This window comes from Mirounga angustirostris, unplaced genomic scaffold (assembly GCF_029215605.1).
Source record: "Mirounga angustirostris isolate CCGP_5_RB_7025 unplaced genomic scaffold, mMirAng1.0.hap1 SCAF_6, whole genome shotgun sequence".
In the NCBI taxonomy this organism is placed as follows: Eukaryota; Metazoa; Chordata; class Mammalia; order Carnivora; family Phocidae; genus Mirounga; species Mirounga angustirostris.
Window position 1 is genome coordinate 85,271,404 of NW_026991714.1, and position 19,707 is coordinate 85,291,110.

The window sequence follows — 19,707 nt, forward strand, 5'->3', positions numbered from 1 at the left end:
CTTAAAGTATTCCATTTCTAACTCAATGCAGTTGGACAGAAAAAATATATATACCCTAAGCAAAAACCCACGTCAACCATTTAAGGGAGCTATGTCTAGGAAAACACCAATTGAAATTAAAAGGCAAACAACAAGTTAGGGAAAATATTGCCACCCATGTGTCATAAAAAGGAAAAATACTGCTAATTTCAAGAGTTCTATCAAACCAAGAAGATACCGATGAAAACATCTATCAGAAATTCAAACAAGGGTGCCTGGGTGGCTCAGTCGGTTAAGCGGCCAGAGGCCAACTCTTGGTTTCGGCTCAGGTCACGATCCCAGGGTCCAGAGATCAAGCCCCGCATCAGGCTCCCTGCTTGGCGGGGAGTCTGCTTCTCCCTCCCCCTGCTTGCACTATTTCTCTCTCTCAAATAAATAAATAAATCTTTTTTAAAAAAAGAAATTCAACCAAAGGACTTACAAAGAGTTAAGGAAAATGTTTCCCATCAAAAATATTTCTCTTTTTTTTTACTTTTTTTATTGTTATGTTAACCACCATACATTACATCATTAGTTTTTGATGTAGTGTTCCATGATTCATTGTTTGTGCATAACACCCAGTGCTCCATGCAGAACGTGCCCTCTTTAATATCCATCACCAGGCTAACCCATCCTCCCACCCCCCTCCCCTCTAGAACCCTCAGTTTGTTTTTCAGAGTCCATCATCTCTCATGGTTCGTCTTCCCCTCCGATTTCCCCCGCTTCATTCTTCCCCTCCTGCTATCTTCATCTTCTTCTTTTTTTTTCTTAACATATATTGTATTATTTGTTTCAGAGGTACAGGTCTGTGATTCAACAGTCTTGCACCATTCACAGCACTCACCATAACACATACCCTCCCCAGTGTCTATCACCCAGCCACCCCATCCCTCCCAACCCACCCCCCACTCCAGCAACCCTCAGTTTGTTTCCTGAGATTAAGAATTCCTTGTATCAGTGAGGTCATATGATACATGTCTTTCTCTGATTGACTTATTTTGCTCAGCATAACACCCTCCAGTTCCATCCACGTCATTGCAAATGGCAAGATCTCATTCCTTTTGATGGCTGCATAATATTCCATTGTATATATATACCACTCTTCTTTATCCATTCATCTGTCAATGGACATCTTGGCTCTTTCCACAGTTTGGCTATTGTGGACATTGCTGCTATAAACATCAGGGTGCACATACCCCTTCGGAACCCTCCATTTGTATCTTTGGGGTAAATACCCAGTAGTGCAAGAGCTATCGTAGGGTAGCTCTATTTTCAACTTTTTGAGGAACCTCCATACTGTTTTCCAGAGTGGTTGCACCAGCTTGCATTCCCACCAACAGTGTAGGAGGGTTACCCTTTCTCCGCATCCCCACCAACATCTGTCATTTCCTGACTTGTTAATTTTAGCCATTCTGACTGGTGTGAGGTGGTATCTCATTGAGGTTTTCAAAAATACTTTTCAATGCAAATTCAAACACAAAATAGCATTTTCATCTAACTGGCAAAGGCTTTCAGGAACCATCACTGCTTGGTAAGAGAAGGGAATAAGAATGCAGCATAAAATATAATATAATGTTGGATCCTATATTCCCACTTCTAAGAATTCATCATGTATCAATAATCACAGATCTGCACAAAGGTTAGCTACAAAAATACCACATTTCTCTTAGTAGCCCCAAACTGAAAACACACAACTGTGGCCCGAAATGAGGACCAGAGCGCTAAACCATGGCACAGCCACACAGAGGAAGGCTATGGAGCCACTAAAACCAGGTCTCCAAAGATGTAACCACTGGAAAATGATCTCTATTGCCGTTTTCTCAACCAGCTATTATGGTAATAGGTATAATATGAAACAACCATTGTAAAAAAAAGGTATATAAAAAAATAGGAAAATATCAAAATGTTATCAGCTCTTACCTCTGGGTGGTAGAATTACTTCTTTATTATTATTATTATTATTATTATTATTATTATTATTACTTCTTTTGGCCAATCTTTGATTTTCTAAGTTTTCTATAGCAAGCATATGTTATTTCTAATACTATAATGGAAATGCTTTTACCATATACATTAAGTAGCTATACTATTGACTTAGTTTCCCATGGCCAAACTCTTGTAGTCCTTGGACAAAACAGACATGTCTGTGTTTGAAACAAGTCACATTTCCCACGTTAATGATCAAGGGCAAAGCAGGTGTCTATAGCTTCTGACCTGTCCTCTCCCCCCCTCACGGAATCTCCTTGCAGACAACTGGAACTGGGCTGCCACGTGTATGGACTTCAGGGCTCATCAGGCAGGAGCATGAAGCTGCGTGTTCTTATTCATACATTCACATAGGGTCTCACTACCTCCACGTTTCTCAGAAAAGAAAATGGGCAACTCATTTTTTTTAGATTCCATGTATGAGTGGAATTATATGGTATCTGTCTTTCTCAGTCTAACTTATCTCACTTAGCATAATACCCTCCATGTCCATCTACTGTCCCAAATAGCACAATGTCATTCTTTTTCATGGCTGCCTAATATTCCAGCATGTGTGTGTGTGTGTGTGCACGCACGTGCCACATTTTTCTTATCCATTTGTCTATTTATGGACACTTAGGTTGCTTGCTATTATAAATAATGCCACAATAAACATAGGGGTGCATATATCTTTTCGAGTTAGTGTTCTCGTTTTCTCTGGGTAAATACCCAATGAATAAATAAACAAAAAACAGAATCAGACCTATAAATACAGAGAATGAACTGATGGTTGCCAGAGGAGAAGGGATGGGGTGTTGGGCAAAATGGGTGAAGGAGAGAGGGAGGAACAGGCCTCCAGTTATGGAATAAGTAAGTCATGGAATAAAAGGCATAAAGAACATAGTCAATGATAACCATGTAACAGGACAGGTGGGAGCTACACTGTGATGGACAGAGCATAATGTATAAACTTGCCAAATCACTAAGCTGTACACCTGAAACTAACGTAACATTGTGTGTCAGCTACATTCAGAAAGGCAAGGCAAGGCAAGGCAAGGAAGAAAGAAAGAAAATGAGTAACTGATCCTAACATGTGTTTGTGCTCTGTTCATCTCCTTTCACTCCTACCCCGTTTCACTGATTCATTTAGAAAAAGAAAACACTATTAAGCCTAACCACTATGCGCCATGTATCCTGCCTGGTGCTAGGGACCCAGCAGTATACAAGATTTGGTTCCCGCACAAGCAAGGGAGACGAGCACACCACAAGGATAATACAAGGCAATGGACAAACACTCAATCCAAGGCTCAAACCAATTATCATAGGAGTTCCAAGGTGGAAGTAAGTCTCCCACTTCCTAAATCTTAACATGGCATTTACAAATGAGCGAGCCAACCAAGCACGGCAACGAAGCAGCCCTACTATTTTTAGAAACAATGGTAGAAAATATGTCACCTCAGCTCTTCTAAGTTGGAAAATAGCCGCTACAGAAAAGGGAAGCTTGCTCATATTCCTGGGTCTGACACAGATTCAAATTCTCTGAATAATCTCGAAAACCACTTACTTATTGTAACAGACCATGCAATTTAGAAATTTATTTTAAGACCTGTTACTCTCTGATTCAGGTGCGTAAAGGCAAATCCCAGTAATAGTTGTAATAAAAATGCTTAAGCTGATGATAATAAACTAGTATGAATGGAGAATTTTCTGTACACCAGACATGATCATTTTTAGCACACTCACTTCTCATTGCAAACCTAAGAGGAATGTATTATTATGAGTTTTGTCACTGAGGAAGCAGTGGTGGGGAGATTCAGTGACTTGCTCCCGGTCACCAAGAGAACCAGCAGCAGAGTTGAGGGGTCAGGGATGCATCCTGCTGATCCCCACTTCCCCACCCTTTCCTGGACACCCTCTGCCATTCGGGCTCTTGGCCAGATTATAAACTTCTGTTTCCTCCTGGCTTCTAGTCCCGTGCCACCCACAGCCACGGATTAAGGCCCCTTGCTTGCAATTGAGCAGGGCAGGCGGAGAATGACAGGGAGGGCTCAGTTCGGGGAGGGAGGTGACCATGGTTTGAGCCTTAGTCCTGCCTTTTTCTAGCCACGTGTCCTTGGATTTATCAAAGCTCTCTGAACCTAACCTTCCTCGTTTTTGAAATGAGGATGCTGATGAGGATGCTGATGCCTTCCCTGCATGGCTGATTATGGGGGTCATCATCAGCTTTTACGACAAATGAGCACTGCGCACCTACTGTGTGCGGGCCCCACCCTCGCACTAAGTATGAGGGAGGAGGCAGAGCCCCTCTGACCTCAGGGGGCTGGCTATTTGCCGTCCCTCATGCCTCTGTGTTTGCATCGGGAACATGAGCTCCATGGGCATGTCCAGCGGACACACTGTCCTATCCACGATAATGAAGATTAAAGAGGAAATGTCTCTGAGGATCTTCACACGTATCAGAAGGGTAAGTCTGGAACAAAACCATCATCAGCTATTGCCATCCGTGGGAATGGGACGTGCTTCCCACTCTGGGCTCCATAGTCTCGGCTTGTCACACAACCATTCCCTCTAAAGGAGAGACTGAGATCCGCACTGAGTAGGGGCTTAGCAAATATTTGTTGAGTGATTTAATGAGTCCGTGGCCTAGAAAATCCAGAAGTCATTTGCATTCAGCTTTCTGTTGCACTGGATCATTTCTTTGCACTAATTTATTTCCCAATTTGCTCTGCTTATGCAAATATTAAGAGTTTCCTGAATTTCCTAAATAGATACCATCTGGGTCGGGTTGGGAGTTATTGAAGGAAATCAACATAGAATTGAAAATTAGCTACAGAGGAGCTACAGGTGGGGAACTGGGAATTCTCCATATTATTGTTAATCACATTCATTACTTAATCCATAAGAAAAGCCCCTGTGATTAACCAAAACTCCTCTCTCCGTCTCGCACACTTTGACTCCAGGTGTAGGAAGCCGTCCATAGATGGCTGAGTGGCGGTCCCAGGACACACTGCGGCTCAGTAATGAAGCAGGGGACAGGTTTCCGTCGTTCAGATATTCAGTCCTCTGAGTCATGCTCCCTCTTCCTTCTGACATGTTGTTCCCTTTATATTTAACAATTCTCAGTGTGTAATCCCTAATGTCAGTACAAATTAGCATTGCTGCAATAAACTAATCAGTATGTAAAACGAGCAAATCCCTCAGGGGCCAGAAGTAAAAACACGAGGGTTGGAATGTTAGAACAGCCCTGGGTGCCAACAGGGACTTGGGGTCTCGAACACCCTGCCCTCCGCCTCCCGGTTTCATGCAGGCCCCCATCTGGGGCTGCCCAGTGCTGGAAATATCCTGGCCTTTCTACATTGGTCTTTCCCCCCCAACCATGGAAAGAGGGGAAAACCCCGTTGGTAAAATAAGATCCTATGCTCAAAGCAGCGAGAACACTTCTCATCCTAGTGACCCCACGTGTGACTTCTGTGAGCACGTAGTTCAGTAATACTGAGAAAAGAATGAAACGCCATCTGGGAATCACCGTTTCCAGAGGCAGGTGGCTAATGAGTGTGTGCCTGAGATGAACCTCCTCCCTAGTGGCACCCAGGTCCCCAGAGCCTCCCCCTTCTGCTCTGAGGGCGGCCTTCAGAAGCACGTGGAGTGAGAATGCGACAGGGCAGAGGGGAGGCCAGACAATGCAGCTGCCGGGCCCTCCCGGGCCAGAACGGCTCACAGCAAAACTTGTGCTTTTGTGCTTCCTACAGTCGTATGTACAACACAGAAGCTCCCTTTCCCAGACAGGAATGTCAATCTTCATGGTGCCAGAAAAAGTGCCATCTTGTGCCCCTTCTGGAAGCAAAGAATTTTAGTCAAGGAAAAAAAAAAAACAGCATTTATCAAGGCCAATGCGCTCATTATTACAGTTGGGAAAACTTCAGTTCCAGTGACTATCTCTGGCAACAAGAGCCAAGGACAGCCCCTTCTGAATACCTTTGCTCGTTGCTGCTCCCCATGGACAACCATTCTAACCAGTTTATGTCATAGGACTCACGTGTCTCCATCCCCCCTCCCTTTGGGAAGATGGTGAGAAAGAAGTGGTTTGGGCCCGTCACAGAATCACTGAAGTGTGGTTTAAGTCTAGAAATAGCTCCTTCATCCAAGAAAGTGTCACAAATGATCAAGGTCACTGTGATAGTACAAATACTGTAAAAATGCCGGGCATAATTCAGATAACTTTACAGTTCTGCCTTTGTCTGTATCTCTGATTTGGGTCTGAAGCGTAAGGAGATTGGACTAGGGGTCATATTCCCTAGGAAACTAAGCAGCATGGTTTTATACAGTCTTATCCCACTCAGAGAAATGACTGCCCCACTAGAGAGGCATGCGAATATTTCCTTGAGTTTTGATGTCAGTTATAAACATTTATATATATTTTTGAAAGATTTTATTTATTTATTTGACAGAGAGACACAGTGAGAGGGGGAGCACAAGCAGGGGGAGTGGGAGAGGGAGAAGCAGGCTTCCTGCTGAGCCCGATGTGGGGCTCGATCCCAGGACCTGGGATCATGACCTGAGCCGAAGGCAGATGCTTAACTGACTGAGCCACCCAGGCACCCCGTAGACATTTATATATATATATATATATATATATATATATATATATATATATATATATATACACACACATACACACACACACACACACACACACGTATATATTTACTTGGGTTATAATGTCCTTTATAAATAGCGATGCCTGACACATCCAGCTTCAGGACAGACTTCAGTTGAATTTGAGCAAAGAGGATGGCATGGGAGACCTTTATTTGGAAGATGTCACTTATAATCCACTAGTTCTAAAACAACTTCTGAAGAGTGCACTGTGGCTCACCCCACCTACTTCTCTCCTCTGTTCCCATCTTGAGGTGATGACAAGGGGTCAGCAGTGGGTCTCCTGGGAGTGTGGCACATGCCATGCTAGTAACATCTGGATCCTGACCTTGAGCCCGGATTCAGGTTCAGAAACATACCCTGCTGTGTTTTGGTAATAATGACCATTATTACACCCTACCATAACGTAGGCATCTTGTGTTCCACCTCTGGTAAAATGTGTCTGTAACAGTTACTTTCTCATCTTATGCAGTGCATCTCCACTCCAGGCTGTGAACTTAGAGCTGGTTGTCCCTGAATTCCATAGTGGGAAGGTCCCGACATGACAATTAAATGACAATAAAGGATGACATGGTTCAAAGGGAACAGAGGAAGGGCTGGTCAGAGGAAAAATGACTTGGTCCAGAAGCAGCACCAACTACAAACATTGATCTCCTCTGTTCCCACCTGAAAGGCAGCAAGTGAGCAGGAAATATTTGGACAGGCCAACCAGAGCTCTGCCTTGATAAGCCCCACTGGAAAACCATTGTCTATCTTTGTTTTTAAACATTGTTGTATTTTGTCTACTTGTGTTTTCAGTTATCCGTTGGGCAAGAGTCTTTGATAAAGGACATTTTGCACATGGCCTCCCACACACACACACAATTTAAGTTGTAAGTATGACCAATTTTAAAGTACATATTGGTGAAGGTCCAGTGGGAAAATACATGGGATATACAGTCAGAGAAATGCAAGATATTAATGAGAAAATTATCAGTGATATGTGTGATAGTCGGCCAAACCTCTCTCTTAGGAGAAAGAAAAAAATAACTCTTTCAACTGAAGGAAAGATACAGCAGGAATAGATGCCCCTCTGCTCCCTTCTGATCGTTGCTATAGCAGGATATTGAAATGTAGTTTTCCAATGGCTCCGGAATAAGAAGCTAAAGCTAAAGCTCTCCACTCCAAACTCTAACAGTGCAGTCGGGTGCCCTACCCTGGGGGCTGCATGAGCGATGCTACCACAGTCAACCACCAGTCAACACACACACCCATTGGCCATGTAGGACATGGAGTTTTCATGAGAGATGCTGCTCCTTCCCCTTCCGCCAGCCCCACACGGGGGCAAAGAGGAAGTAAACACTCCCACTCAAACCAAACAAAAACAAGAAAATCCAGTAGACCCACTCATAAAGATTGGGAGTGCCCTACAAGCAGCAAGACTGACATCTGATTCTCCAACATGGGCATCTTTCTAAATTTGGGTCCTCTTACTACAAAACCTGAGACAAGGAGCTGAGTTTGGGCTATTTTCTGAGTGAGGGAGTGAGAAGCAGGAAAAGTCAATAAAGGGCACATTATTGAGCTGATCACCGCAGGGGCAACTGGGGCTTAATCCTACCAGGAACTATCTGGAAAAAACATGTGGAAAGTACCTCAGAACTGTCCCCCTAGATGCTGCGTAGGCTGGCACATTTAGCCAACAACTCCCAGCCCAGTGCTTGACGGTTGCCTTCAGGTGCGTTACCCACTTCCTGTTCTCACAAGCTTCGGAGAAAGCCCCATGGCATATATACCTGTTGGGTGCCTGAGGCAGACAGAACTGTCCACAACTGGCATGGAAATCGGAGGGAGGCCAAGGGATTGGGAAACGGGGCATCAAGTCTCTGTTGCAACATATGCTTACACAACAGACTTTCTGATGGATCACTGGCCCCTCAGCAGGGATGAAGAAACTGGAGAGCATGGCAAGGCAGGGAGGGTCTGTAATGGGGCAGCCTGAGCACCCACCATTCAGTGTGGCAAAGATATGTGAACTTCCCATAAATCAAGTAGACATCGCAAAAGTTATCTTCCCAAAAATTGTGCCCATGGTGCAAGGGGCCTACAGAAAGAGGCTGAGTAAGATCTGAAAAGGGGTGGTTGCATGTCTCATCAGGATCTGGGCAGTGGGGAGGGCCTGCGGTGTCGTCTGGAGAACCCACACATGAGTGCCATAGACAATGAGCATGCCAACGCCCATATGCACGGACTGTCCCAGCCTATTAGCCAGGGAGGCAGCGATGACCAACAAGAAGAACGATACAGACACTGGACAGGGAGAGATTGGAAACTGATATATAACTGAAGTTTCAAACTGGACCGGGCTTGGATGACCATCAATAACTGAAAATGGCCCAGACATTTGTCTTACATGCCCAGGATATCATAAAAAAAAAAGGGAAGATGTACTCAACAGAGCGCAACAGAGACTGGACAAACACCATGGTGTGTTTGTACCTCCACTGATGAGACACACCCCATGAGCCAGTTATCTTACTGATCCTGAACCAGTATCTTATCTACCCTGATCGGCCCCTGGGGACCCACAACCAGGGCAGGGCGTCACACCACGTGAGGGCTGGTGCCTGCCGTTAGAAAAGCCCGGTTAGTCCATGAAGGAAGCAGCTGAAACTCTCTGGGCTGCAGGAAGGACCTGAACAAACTCAGTGTGATTCAGGGTGGTAGTCTACACAAGACTCCGAGAACTACGCTCGATCTTAGCCAAAAGGCCGAGAAGCGATGAGACTCAGAGAATTACACAGTGGTTTTTAAAAAGTTGAATGGCACCGGTTATTAAGAACGAAGTGACAGGGCACCTGGGTGGCTCAGTTGGTTAAGCGACTGCCTTCGGCTCAGGTCATGATCCTGGAGTCCCGGGATCGAGTCCCGCATCGGGCTCCCTGCTCCGCGGGGAGCCTGCTTCTCCCTCTGACCCTCCCCCCTCTCATGTGCTCTCTGTCTCTCTCATTCTCTCTGTCTCAAATAAATAAATAAAATCTTTAAAAAAAAAAAAAAGAACGAAGTGACAGTAAAAATTAAAAATGAAGTACCGGACCTGACTGTACTTGGATGTTTGCATTTCCTTAAATCTTACTCTAAACCAAATTTTCTTAACCTGAGATCCAAAGACCCACCCCCCCCAAAAAAGCCAAAGACCACCCCCCCCACCGCAGAGTGAATGGATGAGCCTCAGAAGGCCCGTGAGTCTCTTGAAACTACATGCAGTCCTTTACATGGTTGTACATACGTGGTTGGTGATGGAAGGAATCTATAGCTCTCATCAGATTCTCAAAGAAATAGGGATCCCCGGGCGCCTGGGTGGCTCAGTTGGTTAAGCGACTGCCTTCGGCTCAGGTCATGATCCTGGAGTCCCTGGATCGAGTCCCGCATCGGGCTCCCTGCTCGGCAGGGAGTCTGCTTCTCCCGCTGACCCTCCCCCCCCTCTCATGCTCTCTCTATCTCATTCTCTCTCAAATAAATGAATAAAATCTTTAAAAAAAAAAAAAAGAAAGAAAAGAAATAGGGATCCCCAAAAGGCACATATTTGTGTTATTCATTAGTACTGAAAATTTCCCATGTCAATACAACTATTTCATTTCTACAGGAAAAGTACCATTCATTGGAAAGTATCCTATTTCCTCCTTGACTCAGAGAAGAGCCCCTGGCCTGTGAGAAACTTTTTTTTTGTCCCAGCTCTGTCCTGGCTCCGGACTGTGGGAGCTTTAGCCCCGCACCGTGGCCCCCTGGTGGCCGCTATAAGAACTGCAGCCACAGGCCCTGGTTTAGGGGGAACCCATGAGTCCAGATGATCCTGTTGATGACAGGCTAGATGGGCAGTTGGCACATTGAAAGACAACTTTCTAAAGATTATTACTAACTATATAATTCTGTTCATATGCATTAGAAAAAATTTAAGAAGTTGATTTTGAGTCATTATTTTCTAATTGCGTTAATAATAGGACAGGTAGATTTGGCAAAGAAAAGCCACAATTATACATAAATCACTGAGGTTTGGAAAATAGCTATCTAATTCAACCCTCTCATTTTCTGATGAAGAAAGTGAAGTGTGAAGAAATTAGGAACCTATGCCTGGTCATATAGAGCTCGTTAGCAGAAAAGATGGGACCAGAACTTGGGCCTCCTGACCTATAAGCCATGGTTCTACCAAGATACTATAAAAGTTCTTGCTGGAGGTGTCAGAAAAAAGGCTGAAGGAGCATTTTCTCTAGGGCAACTGAACCACATTAGAGTGAAGATTCTCTTTCTCTCTCTCTCTCAATAGATATTCATATATATCTTTGTGAACCTATATATAGATACATCCATGTATGATCATATTCATTCATTCAATGAATATTTATGGAATACCTATTTGGGATCAGCCTCTGTTCTGGTCTCCAGGAAGGAATAAAAAGATAAATACAAACACAGTCTTGTCCTTGAGCTCACAGTCTGAAGAATAGACCGATAATCAAGGACACAGGTTTATTTATTTAAGACCCAAGGCAGGGGTGAGGTAACTGGTGGTGCTCCAGTAATTCGAGGGGGAGATGGTGTGACTTCAGGACAAGGCTTCACAAGGATGGTAGCTGAGTTGAGTCTTGAAGAATGAGCAAGAGGTGGTCACGGTGGGGCATGTACAAGACCATAGAATTCAGAAACATTCACAGCATGTAAGTAACTTCTAATGCTTCAGTGTGTGTGGACTGCAGGCTTTGGTGATGGCTAGTCAAATTCTGGGCTACTGAGAAGCAGGGCAGAAGCTGGACTGGAAAAGCTTTGAATGTCATGCTAAGTAATCAGCACGGATCTTATCCTGAAGATGCTGAGAGCCACTGGACATGACACAATATTTCCATCTGTGGCACTGTGGAGGGTGAGTGACAGGGAATAATACCGGAATCAGGAACACCAGCAAGGAGACCACTGCAATAATCCAGGTTTAGAAACTCTGAGGGGCACCTGGGTGGCTCAGTTGGCTGAGCATCTGACTCGTGATTTCAGCTCAGGTCATGATCCCAGGGTTGTAAGATCGAGCCCCACGCTGGGCTCCATGCTGAGCGTGGAGCCTGCTTAAGATTCTCTCTCCCGGGGGCGCCTGGGTGGCTCAGTTGTTTAGGCGACTGCCTTCGGCTCAGGTTATGATCCTGGAGTCCCCGGATCGAGTCCCGCATCGGGCTCCCTGCTCGGCGGGGAGTCTGCTTCTCCCTCTGACCCTCCCCACTCTCATGCTCTCTCTATCTCATTCTCTCTCTCAAATAAATAAATAAAATCTTAAAAAAAAAAAAAAAAAAAAAAGATTCTCTCTCCCGGGCGCCTGGGTGGCTCAGTTGGTTAAGCGACTGCCTTCGGCTCAGGTCATGATCCTGGAGTCCCGGGATCGAGTCCCGCATCGGGCTCCCTGCTCGGCAGGGAGTCTGCTTCTCCCTCTGACCCTCCCCCCTCTCATGTACTCGCTCTCTCTCATTCTCTCTCTCTCAAATAAATAAATAAAATCTTTAAAAAAAAAAAAAAGATTCTCTCTCCCTCTGCCCCTTCCCCAACACTTGTGCCTCTGCCACACTCTCTCTCTAAAAAAAAAAAAAAAAAAAAGAAACTGAGTGACATGAGTGAGCAAAGTGAGTGGGAATGAGGTAAGTTTAGACAGTAGGACCAACAATGAAATTGGAAGCAAAGCAAAAGGAGGGGCCACGTATGTCTCAGAGTTCCTACCTGGATAACTGGGTCAATGACAAAGTCACTGAGATCAGGGATATAGGAGAAGGGGTGGATTGGGGAGAAGGACGGTAAATCTAATAAATAGTTTTAAGATAAATTTAGTAAAGGCAAGGATAAAAATACAGTAAATTTTTTAGGATAAAATAACAATAAAGAGATAGTAAACTCAGTCAAAGTCAGGGAGATGTTCAATAAAAGCCGAATGGTAGACTGGAACTCTGGATAGGGATCAGGGCTAGGGACATAAATTTGAGGAAAATTAGTATGTTAATGGTACCCGAAGCATGTGTGTATTTGAGATTACCCAGAAAGAGAATATATAAAGTGAGAAGACAGGATAGGGTAGAACAGAAGACAGAGGAACATCCATATCAAGGAGATGGGGAGAGGAAAAGGAGCTCACAAGCGGTTGAGAAGAACGGCCAGCAAGGTAGCAAGAAGACCAGGAAAGGGTGAGTCATGAAAGGCTGGGGGGGTGGGGGGGAGAGTCTTAGGAATGAATTTGAATGATTAAAAATTCCAGACCATGCAATGATAAAGGGAAAAATAAGAATTGAAAAATGCCCTTTAAATCTAACAGAAAATCATTGCTGACTGCAAGCAGTGAGAGAGATAGAAATCAGATGACAGATAAAAATCAGGTCAGAAATCAGATCATAGAGGTCAGATCCCATTCAACCCAAAAGAGAATGAGAACTAAAAGCACAGCATGCAGGTAACCCCTTGAGGAAAAGGATAGGGGATAACAGTTAACAAGGTAAGCCGACAGCTTATATTAGCTTAATAAATGGTTAATAAAGGCCTACACTTTTATGGGGAACATATTAAATTGAACTCTATGAAACTGCCATCTTTATAAGTCACAGAGAGAAAGAATGTCAGATGGTGTAACCTAACTGAGTGAGAATGGGTGATACCGTGTTCATCGTGTTCCATTAAGAAACTCAGCCAAGATCATAACTAAAGCGTCGATCTCCATTCAAATCACATGCAGGCTAAAGAGACAATCATTGAAAAGCCTTTGCCAGCTCAGGCTTAGGCAGCTCAGCGAGCTAGTTCCAAGTCAGGACCCACGCCAGACCGCCAGCCCTGTGTCCGGGCTCAGCACCCATCTGCTGGGGGTTCTGCATGAGCCCCTTAACCTTTCCTGGGCCAACTACAAATATAAATACAGATGACAATGCTGTCGATCTTCATATAGATACAGATATAAAATAGTTCTACCTCCTGGAATTGTCTTGAGGATTAAAAGTCCATTGCAGGAAGACTAGATAAACAGAATGTGGTCCATCCTCACGATGAAATAGTAATGAAATGAAATAGTACTCAGCCTTCCAAAGGAAGAAAATTCTGACCCGTGGCATGACATGAATGAAACTCGAGGACATTATGCTCAGTGAAATGAGGACAAATATTGTGTGATTCCACTTACATGAGATCCCTAGAAGAGTCAAATTCAGAGAGACAGAAAGTAGAAAGGTGGTGGCCTGGGCCTGGGGGCAGGCTGGGGAGTGGAGAGCTCGTGTTTAGTAAGGACAGGGTCTCAGTTTGGGAAAATGACAAGAGTTCTATAGATGGACGGTGGTGACCGTGGCACAACGATGTGGATGAACTTATGTTTCTGACCTGTATGCTTAAAAATGGTTGAAATGGTAACTTGTATGGTATGTATACTTTCTCACAATAAAAATGAAAAGAAGTAGTTAATTTCTAAAGCACTTGGTAACTGTTACACAAATGTTGTTAAATAAATAGACACACAATACATTGGCAGATGCTAACAATGACCCAAGACAGGAGGGAAGGACAAGAAAGAACCTCAAAGAACAAAAGAAAGAAAGAATCCAGTAGAAAGTCACGTTGGGAAGGACCCCATGCGAGAAAGGGAGAGGAAATGAAGTGATACCTCAATGTCAGATGAAAAAATGAATAGAAACAGGAAGGTGCAATCCAACTGCTCTTTAAGAAGCCCAGTAAAAGTTCACTCAACAAATATTTATAAGGAAGCCCCTGCCAGGGGCCAGGCACTCGGCTACGTGCTACCAGCAAACTGCAGGGCGAGAATATGAGAAAATAATTGGCATCACTGTTAAGACAGGCTGTAGGGAGGCACCAAGATAGACTGAATGAACGATGCCATGTACACTTAATAGGAATGAGCCAGACAATCAATCTTGTGATTATTGGGGCTCACTGGAAGTTGGAAATAAAATATAATTGCTGTAGCCATGTTTATACCTAAGTAGAAGCAGGCCTGAACTGTGATTAGGCTGATAGCATGTGTCACAAACATGTTCCCTTGCAAGCCTTTATCCGGAAGAGAGGCAACAAGCAGGTGGATGGGAGCAGTGGTCCTCAGACTTTTCAGACGTGCCAGCGCCTGGGATCCACCCCCAGAGAGCCTGACTTGGTCGGTGTGGCCGGAAGCTGGACATTTAAAAACGCTCCAGGTGATTCAAACATGCAGCCAGGATTGAGAGCCACTGCATTAGAAAGAGCAGTTGCGCCCTACATACCACCAATCCCTGGGGACCCCTGGGTAGCAGAAATAGCAAAAGTTGATCAGGAGCTGGAAGTGCGGGTCAGGAGGAGGATGTGTTTTCAGCCTTCAGTAGAGAGGACCACCTGTGGATCTTACAGGCTTACCAAGCGGCTCCTGACAAGAGCAAATCCACCCCACCACCTGAGAGGGTTGGCTTCCCAGGGGAAGCTTAGCACCCAGATCCTTGGGGAGGGTCTCTCCCTGTCAATGAGCAGAAATGGCTTCTTACTGGAGCATGACCCACACCAGTTGCTCACTCTGGAAGGACCCCCCCCACCTGCCCAACCAACCAAAGGGTGCTTCCCAGGAAAAAGCAGCTGAGGCTCTCCCTAGCTAAGCCACTCCCCGCTCTTCACCATGTGGGAGCCAGGAGAGGAAAGTGGGGGCGATCCCAAGCACTCACGGCTGAGTGGCCCTGAGGCGCACGGCGGCTTGGGCCTGTGCATGCAGGTGGCCCAGGAGGCTGCAGAGGGCCGGCTGCCTGGAAGGAAGCTGGAAGTGCAGGCTGCTCTTCTCTTTCTCCAGTTCTTCCAATCTGTGTCTCAGCGCCTCAGCTGGAAACCCAAAACGTGAGAGGAGGAGTCAAGGACCATGAAACTCAAAATAGGGAACCCAGCATCCCAGAGCCCCACCCCAGCCAGCGTCCATCTTAATGACCTAACGCAACAGACCCTGCATTCATGGCCAGCACCTTCATCTCTCAGTCGGTGCTTTGAAGAATCTTCTTTTTAATGACGGCACAGTCTCCCTGCTTTTTATTCTTCCTCGTATCAGAATGTCCAGTTTATGTATTTATATCATGATCACCCCATAGGAAGATACATATTAATTATTTTAAAACCATGGTCTTGGGCGCCTGGGTGGCTCAGTTGGTTAAGCGACTGCCTTCGGCTCAGGTCATGATCCTGGAGTCCCTGGATCGAGTCCCGCATCGGGCTCCTTGCTCAGCGAGGAGTCTGCTTCTCCCTCGGACCCTCCCCGCCTCATGCTCTCTCATTCTCTCTCTCTCAAATAAATAAATAAAATCTTTTATAAATAAATAAATAAATAAATAAATAAATAAATAAATAAATAAAACCATGGTCTTCGCTTGGGAGAAAACTTAACTAATTTTGATGAGTTTCATGTCTTTAATTGAAAAATGTCAGTGCCCAAGCTTGGACTTTAAGGACATTTCCTTAGAAACTGCCCATCATGATAGAACCAGTTATAATTATTAAAGTCATAAAAGTGATGTTCCAATTCTATGTTACAGATGACCATATATCCACCTCTGTTATAAAGTAGGGGTCTTATTATTTTTTTAATGACCTTAAGTTTCCCTAGGACAAGGTACAAATACAGAATCACTGTAAAACAATTTTTCTCTAAAAAAAGTAAACTTTGGAAATTGGAATCCCCTCAAATAAGAACTTACCTTCATAACCAAACACCTAAAGAATGGGGAAGTCTCCCATAAAGCCATTTTTGCAGAAATATAAGGACTGGGTTTAAAAATACCAACCATCAGATCTTCCCTCCTGCTGGTCTGTGCCAGGTGAGGGGGCAGAAACTTCGATGGGCTCCACCCTTGGATAGTAGATGGGCCCTGGGGCCACCCAGGGCCCCAGGCAGCCACCCTGGCCATGAGCACCTACTGCTTACCCTGGCATGCAATGCAAATGTCATCCTCTGTGTGCGCCGTGGTTAGAAAATGTTTGTATGTTTCCCTGCCCTACAGGCCATTTTCCAAGTAAACCATGGTGACTAACATAACATAATAAAAAAAAATGGTATAAAAAATATATATATAAGACCCAATTTTAAATTAAAACACTGTTTCCAACAAGCTTGTGTTTTTTTTAAGATTTATTTATTTATTTGAGAGGGAGAGAGGGCACATGAGAGAAGGGCGGGGAGCAGAGGGAGAGAGAAAGAGAGAGAATCTCAAGCAGACTCCCTGCTGAATGCAGAGCCGGACACAGGGCTCGATCTCAGGACCCCAAGATCATGCCCTGAGCCGAAATCAAGAGTCAGATGCTTAACCGCCTGAGCCACCAGGCGCCCCAAGAAGCTTGTTATTTTTAAAACAGTTTGGACAAAATTTTTTTTTGTATACCAGCAAAGGTCAACGCTAATCACAGCACACCCCTCGACACGACACTGGTCTCCTGCTGGCCCCCTCCCAAGACACGCACCTGGGTGGAGGAAAGGCAGGCCTCAGGTGTGGTGGGCAGCAAACATCCTCTCCATTAACTTGCCATATTCATTGGGACCAACAGCCAGAATTGCCCAGAGAACTTGCCAAGGATTCATTCTAACGGCATCAGAAAGGCTCATTTACTGACTTCAAGACCAACTCACAGGTAACGGCCAAGGGCTCTCAATCTGAGCCACCTTCTTCAAAGCGACGGCTGGTGCTAATCCAGACACCACACCTACAACACACAGTGCAGTCTGGCCCAGCAGTTCTTCCAGAATAATGCCAAAACACACCTATTCCCTGACACCGGGCTTCAAACATTTTTTTAAAATTTTTTATTTTATTTCATTTTAATTATTTTTTTAAATTTTAATTAATCAATTAATTTTATTACTTGGTTATTTATTTAATCCGTGCTATATAAAATCAAAACTGCCGTGAAAAGCAGTAAGTTTCTTATGTTACGTGCTTTAGAATAACATCTTCGTGCTGCCATAACGTGGTGGTGAAGCTGTGTCGAAACACTATTATGCAGGGATGAGGACAAAGCCCGCGTCTACAGCTCTGCCCTGCCATTCCTAGCTGACCTTCCAGCTACTTAACCTTCCTACATTTCAGTTTGCTAATCTGTGGATTCAGGGCTAATAATAATATCTACGTCCCAAGGTTTCCTGAGGATTAAACGAGATCATCTAAGGCAAAGCATTTAGTGCCGGGCCCACACCTAGCACGTGTCCAAAGGGTTGGCTCTTGTCAGCAGTACCATGAGGTCATGGCCTTGGAACGTTGGCAAGGCCGCCAGACACCAGCCTGGCCTCCCTCTGCCCCCAGCCGGATTCTCCCACTGCCCGGTGAAAAGCCCTCGGACACTGCAAGTCCATCAAGCCAAACCAAACCCCGGAAACGGTAAATTGGCTGCCAAACACCATACTCACAATGAGTTTCAAAGGCAAATATAAATTATCCCAGTAAATATTTGTGACTCGCTGTGCTCTGCATTGCCATTCACCTTTGAAAGGGTGACATCAAAAGTTATTCCCATTTTATGACTGGAAAGGTGCACCAGGATAGCCACCACGCATTTAAGAGCTTATTGTCCCCAATCTCTAAATGGCTTCCTATCCCAGCTTCTCAAATGGCTATCAGCTACCTGGGCTTCCACCTCACATGCTGGCATCACCTCTGCCCAGCATGAGGGTGCATTTTACTGGTTCCCCCAAAGTCTACCCCTATTCACTAATTCGATATTGCAGGCAGAGGGAGCTCCCAGCCAGGGCAAAGGCCCTGAGGCAGCAAGCAAAGGGGAGAGGGGGCTGGGGTAGACTTGATCGTCACTAAGGACCGTCTGTTGACCTGGAGGGAGAGAGGAGCCCCTGGAGGGTTTTGAGCAGTGGAGTGACACAACGGACTCTTGTTTAACAGGATAAGCCAAGGGCTCCCCTGGGAAGAGACCATCGAGAGCAGAAGGCCTGAGACCAGTGGCATGATTCTTGCAGTTCCCTGGAACTACAAGGGAAACAGGGTGGTGGGACGTGTCGGATATTCTGACAGATGGGACACCAGGAATGGAAGAAGACAGAAATCCGAGTGACCCAGTGTTTGTGGCCCAAACAACCAGGACGAGGTGGCTGTGAGCTGAGCTGGGGAATCTGCTGTTCCTTCTGCCGGAAACACCCTTCCCCACAGTGGCCCAGGCAAACCCTGTTCCCCACTCAGATCTCAGCACCCTCAGGAGGGCTCCCTGGTCTCCATGCCGCCTCAGCACACCCAGACTTCTACCCACATGAGAGCCTCACACTTGCCTCCCCTCGTGCAGGGCCTCCTGTGTCCATGAGAGAAGGACCGTGTCACCATGCTTGTCACTGTGCAAACCACACGGGGCCGCTGCCTGGCTCAGAGTGAGCATACACCAAAAAGTGTCCGGCTAAACTCAAGTTACGTCCCCTCATGGTGTTTCTTTTTGGGTGAGTTTTCTTGAGCCACTTTACATCGTTTTCATCAGCCTCTAAATGAGCATAAAGATGAAAAACTCGGGTCACCCGGGTGGCTCAGTCGTTAAGCGTCTGCCTTTGGCTCAGGTCATGATCCCAAGGTCCTGGGATCGAGCCCCGCATCGGGCTCCCTGCTCAGTGGGGAGCCTGCTTCTCCTTCTCCCACTCCCCCTGCCTGTGTTCCCTCTCTCGCCGTGTCTCTCTCTGTCAAATAAATAAAATCTTTAAAAAAAAAAAAAAAAAAAGAAAAACTCATCACATCTAAAATGAAATCCACTGACTACCTTGCAAGATTTTACTCTACCTGCCTCAGGCCCTGAGCAGGTCCCCGCCGGCCAGGCCTACAGCTTTGGGTTCTTGGACCCGTCGCCTCCCGTGCCTCCACATCCTGCTGGCGTCCACCACACTCCTGCCTCCTTCCCCATTTCCACTGCTTCCAGCCAGGCCACATCACCCTCACTTCTGCAGGACCAGTCACCTCCCTGCCTAAAAACCCGCGTTCCTCCAGGGGCCAGCAGAGCACCCTGTCTGGCGCTCAGCTGTGTACAAGCCAACGAATGAGTGAATGGACCAAGGAATGCAGAGACACTGGCTGTGTCCCCGAAACCATGCCG

General features: G+C 45.6%; 1 protein-coding gene across 4 annotated transcripts in view; it reads right to left on the minus strand.

The window, feature by feature from the left end:
• The window catches only part of DISC1 (DISC1 scaffold protein), a 366,833-nt gene that overhangs the window by 245,107 nt on the left and 102,019 nt on the right, over nucleotides 1–19,707 (minus strand). For all 4 annotated transcript variants that reach the window (XR_010412429.1, XM_064594632.1, XM_064594633.1 and 1 more), the window contains exon 4: nucleotides 15,324–15,474. Coding sequence is in view for 3 of the 4 variants with exons in the window: in XM_064594632.1 (XP_064450702.1) it covers nucleotides 15,324–15,474 (151 nt within the window). In the remaining variant the exon portion in view is untranslated. The remainder of the gene's footprint in view (nucleotides 1–15,323; nucleotides 15,475–19,707) is intronic.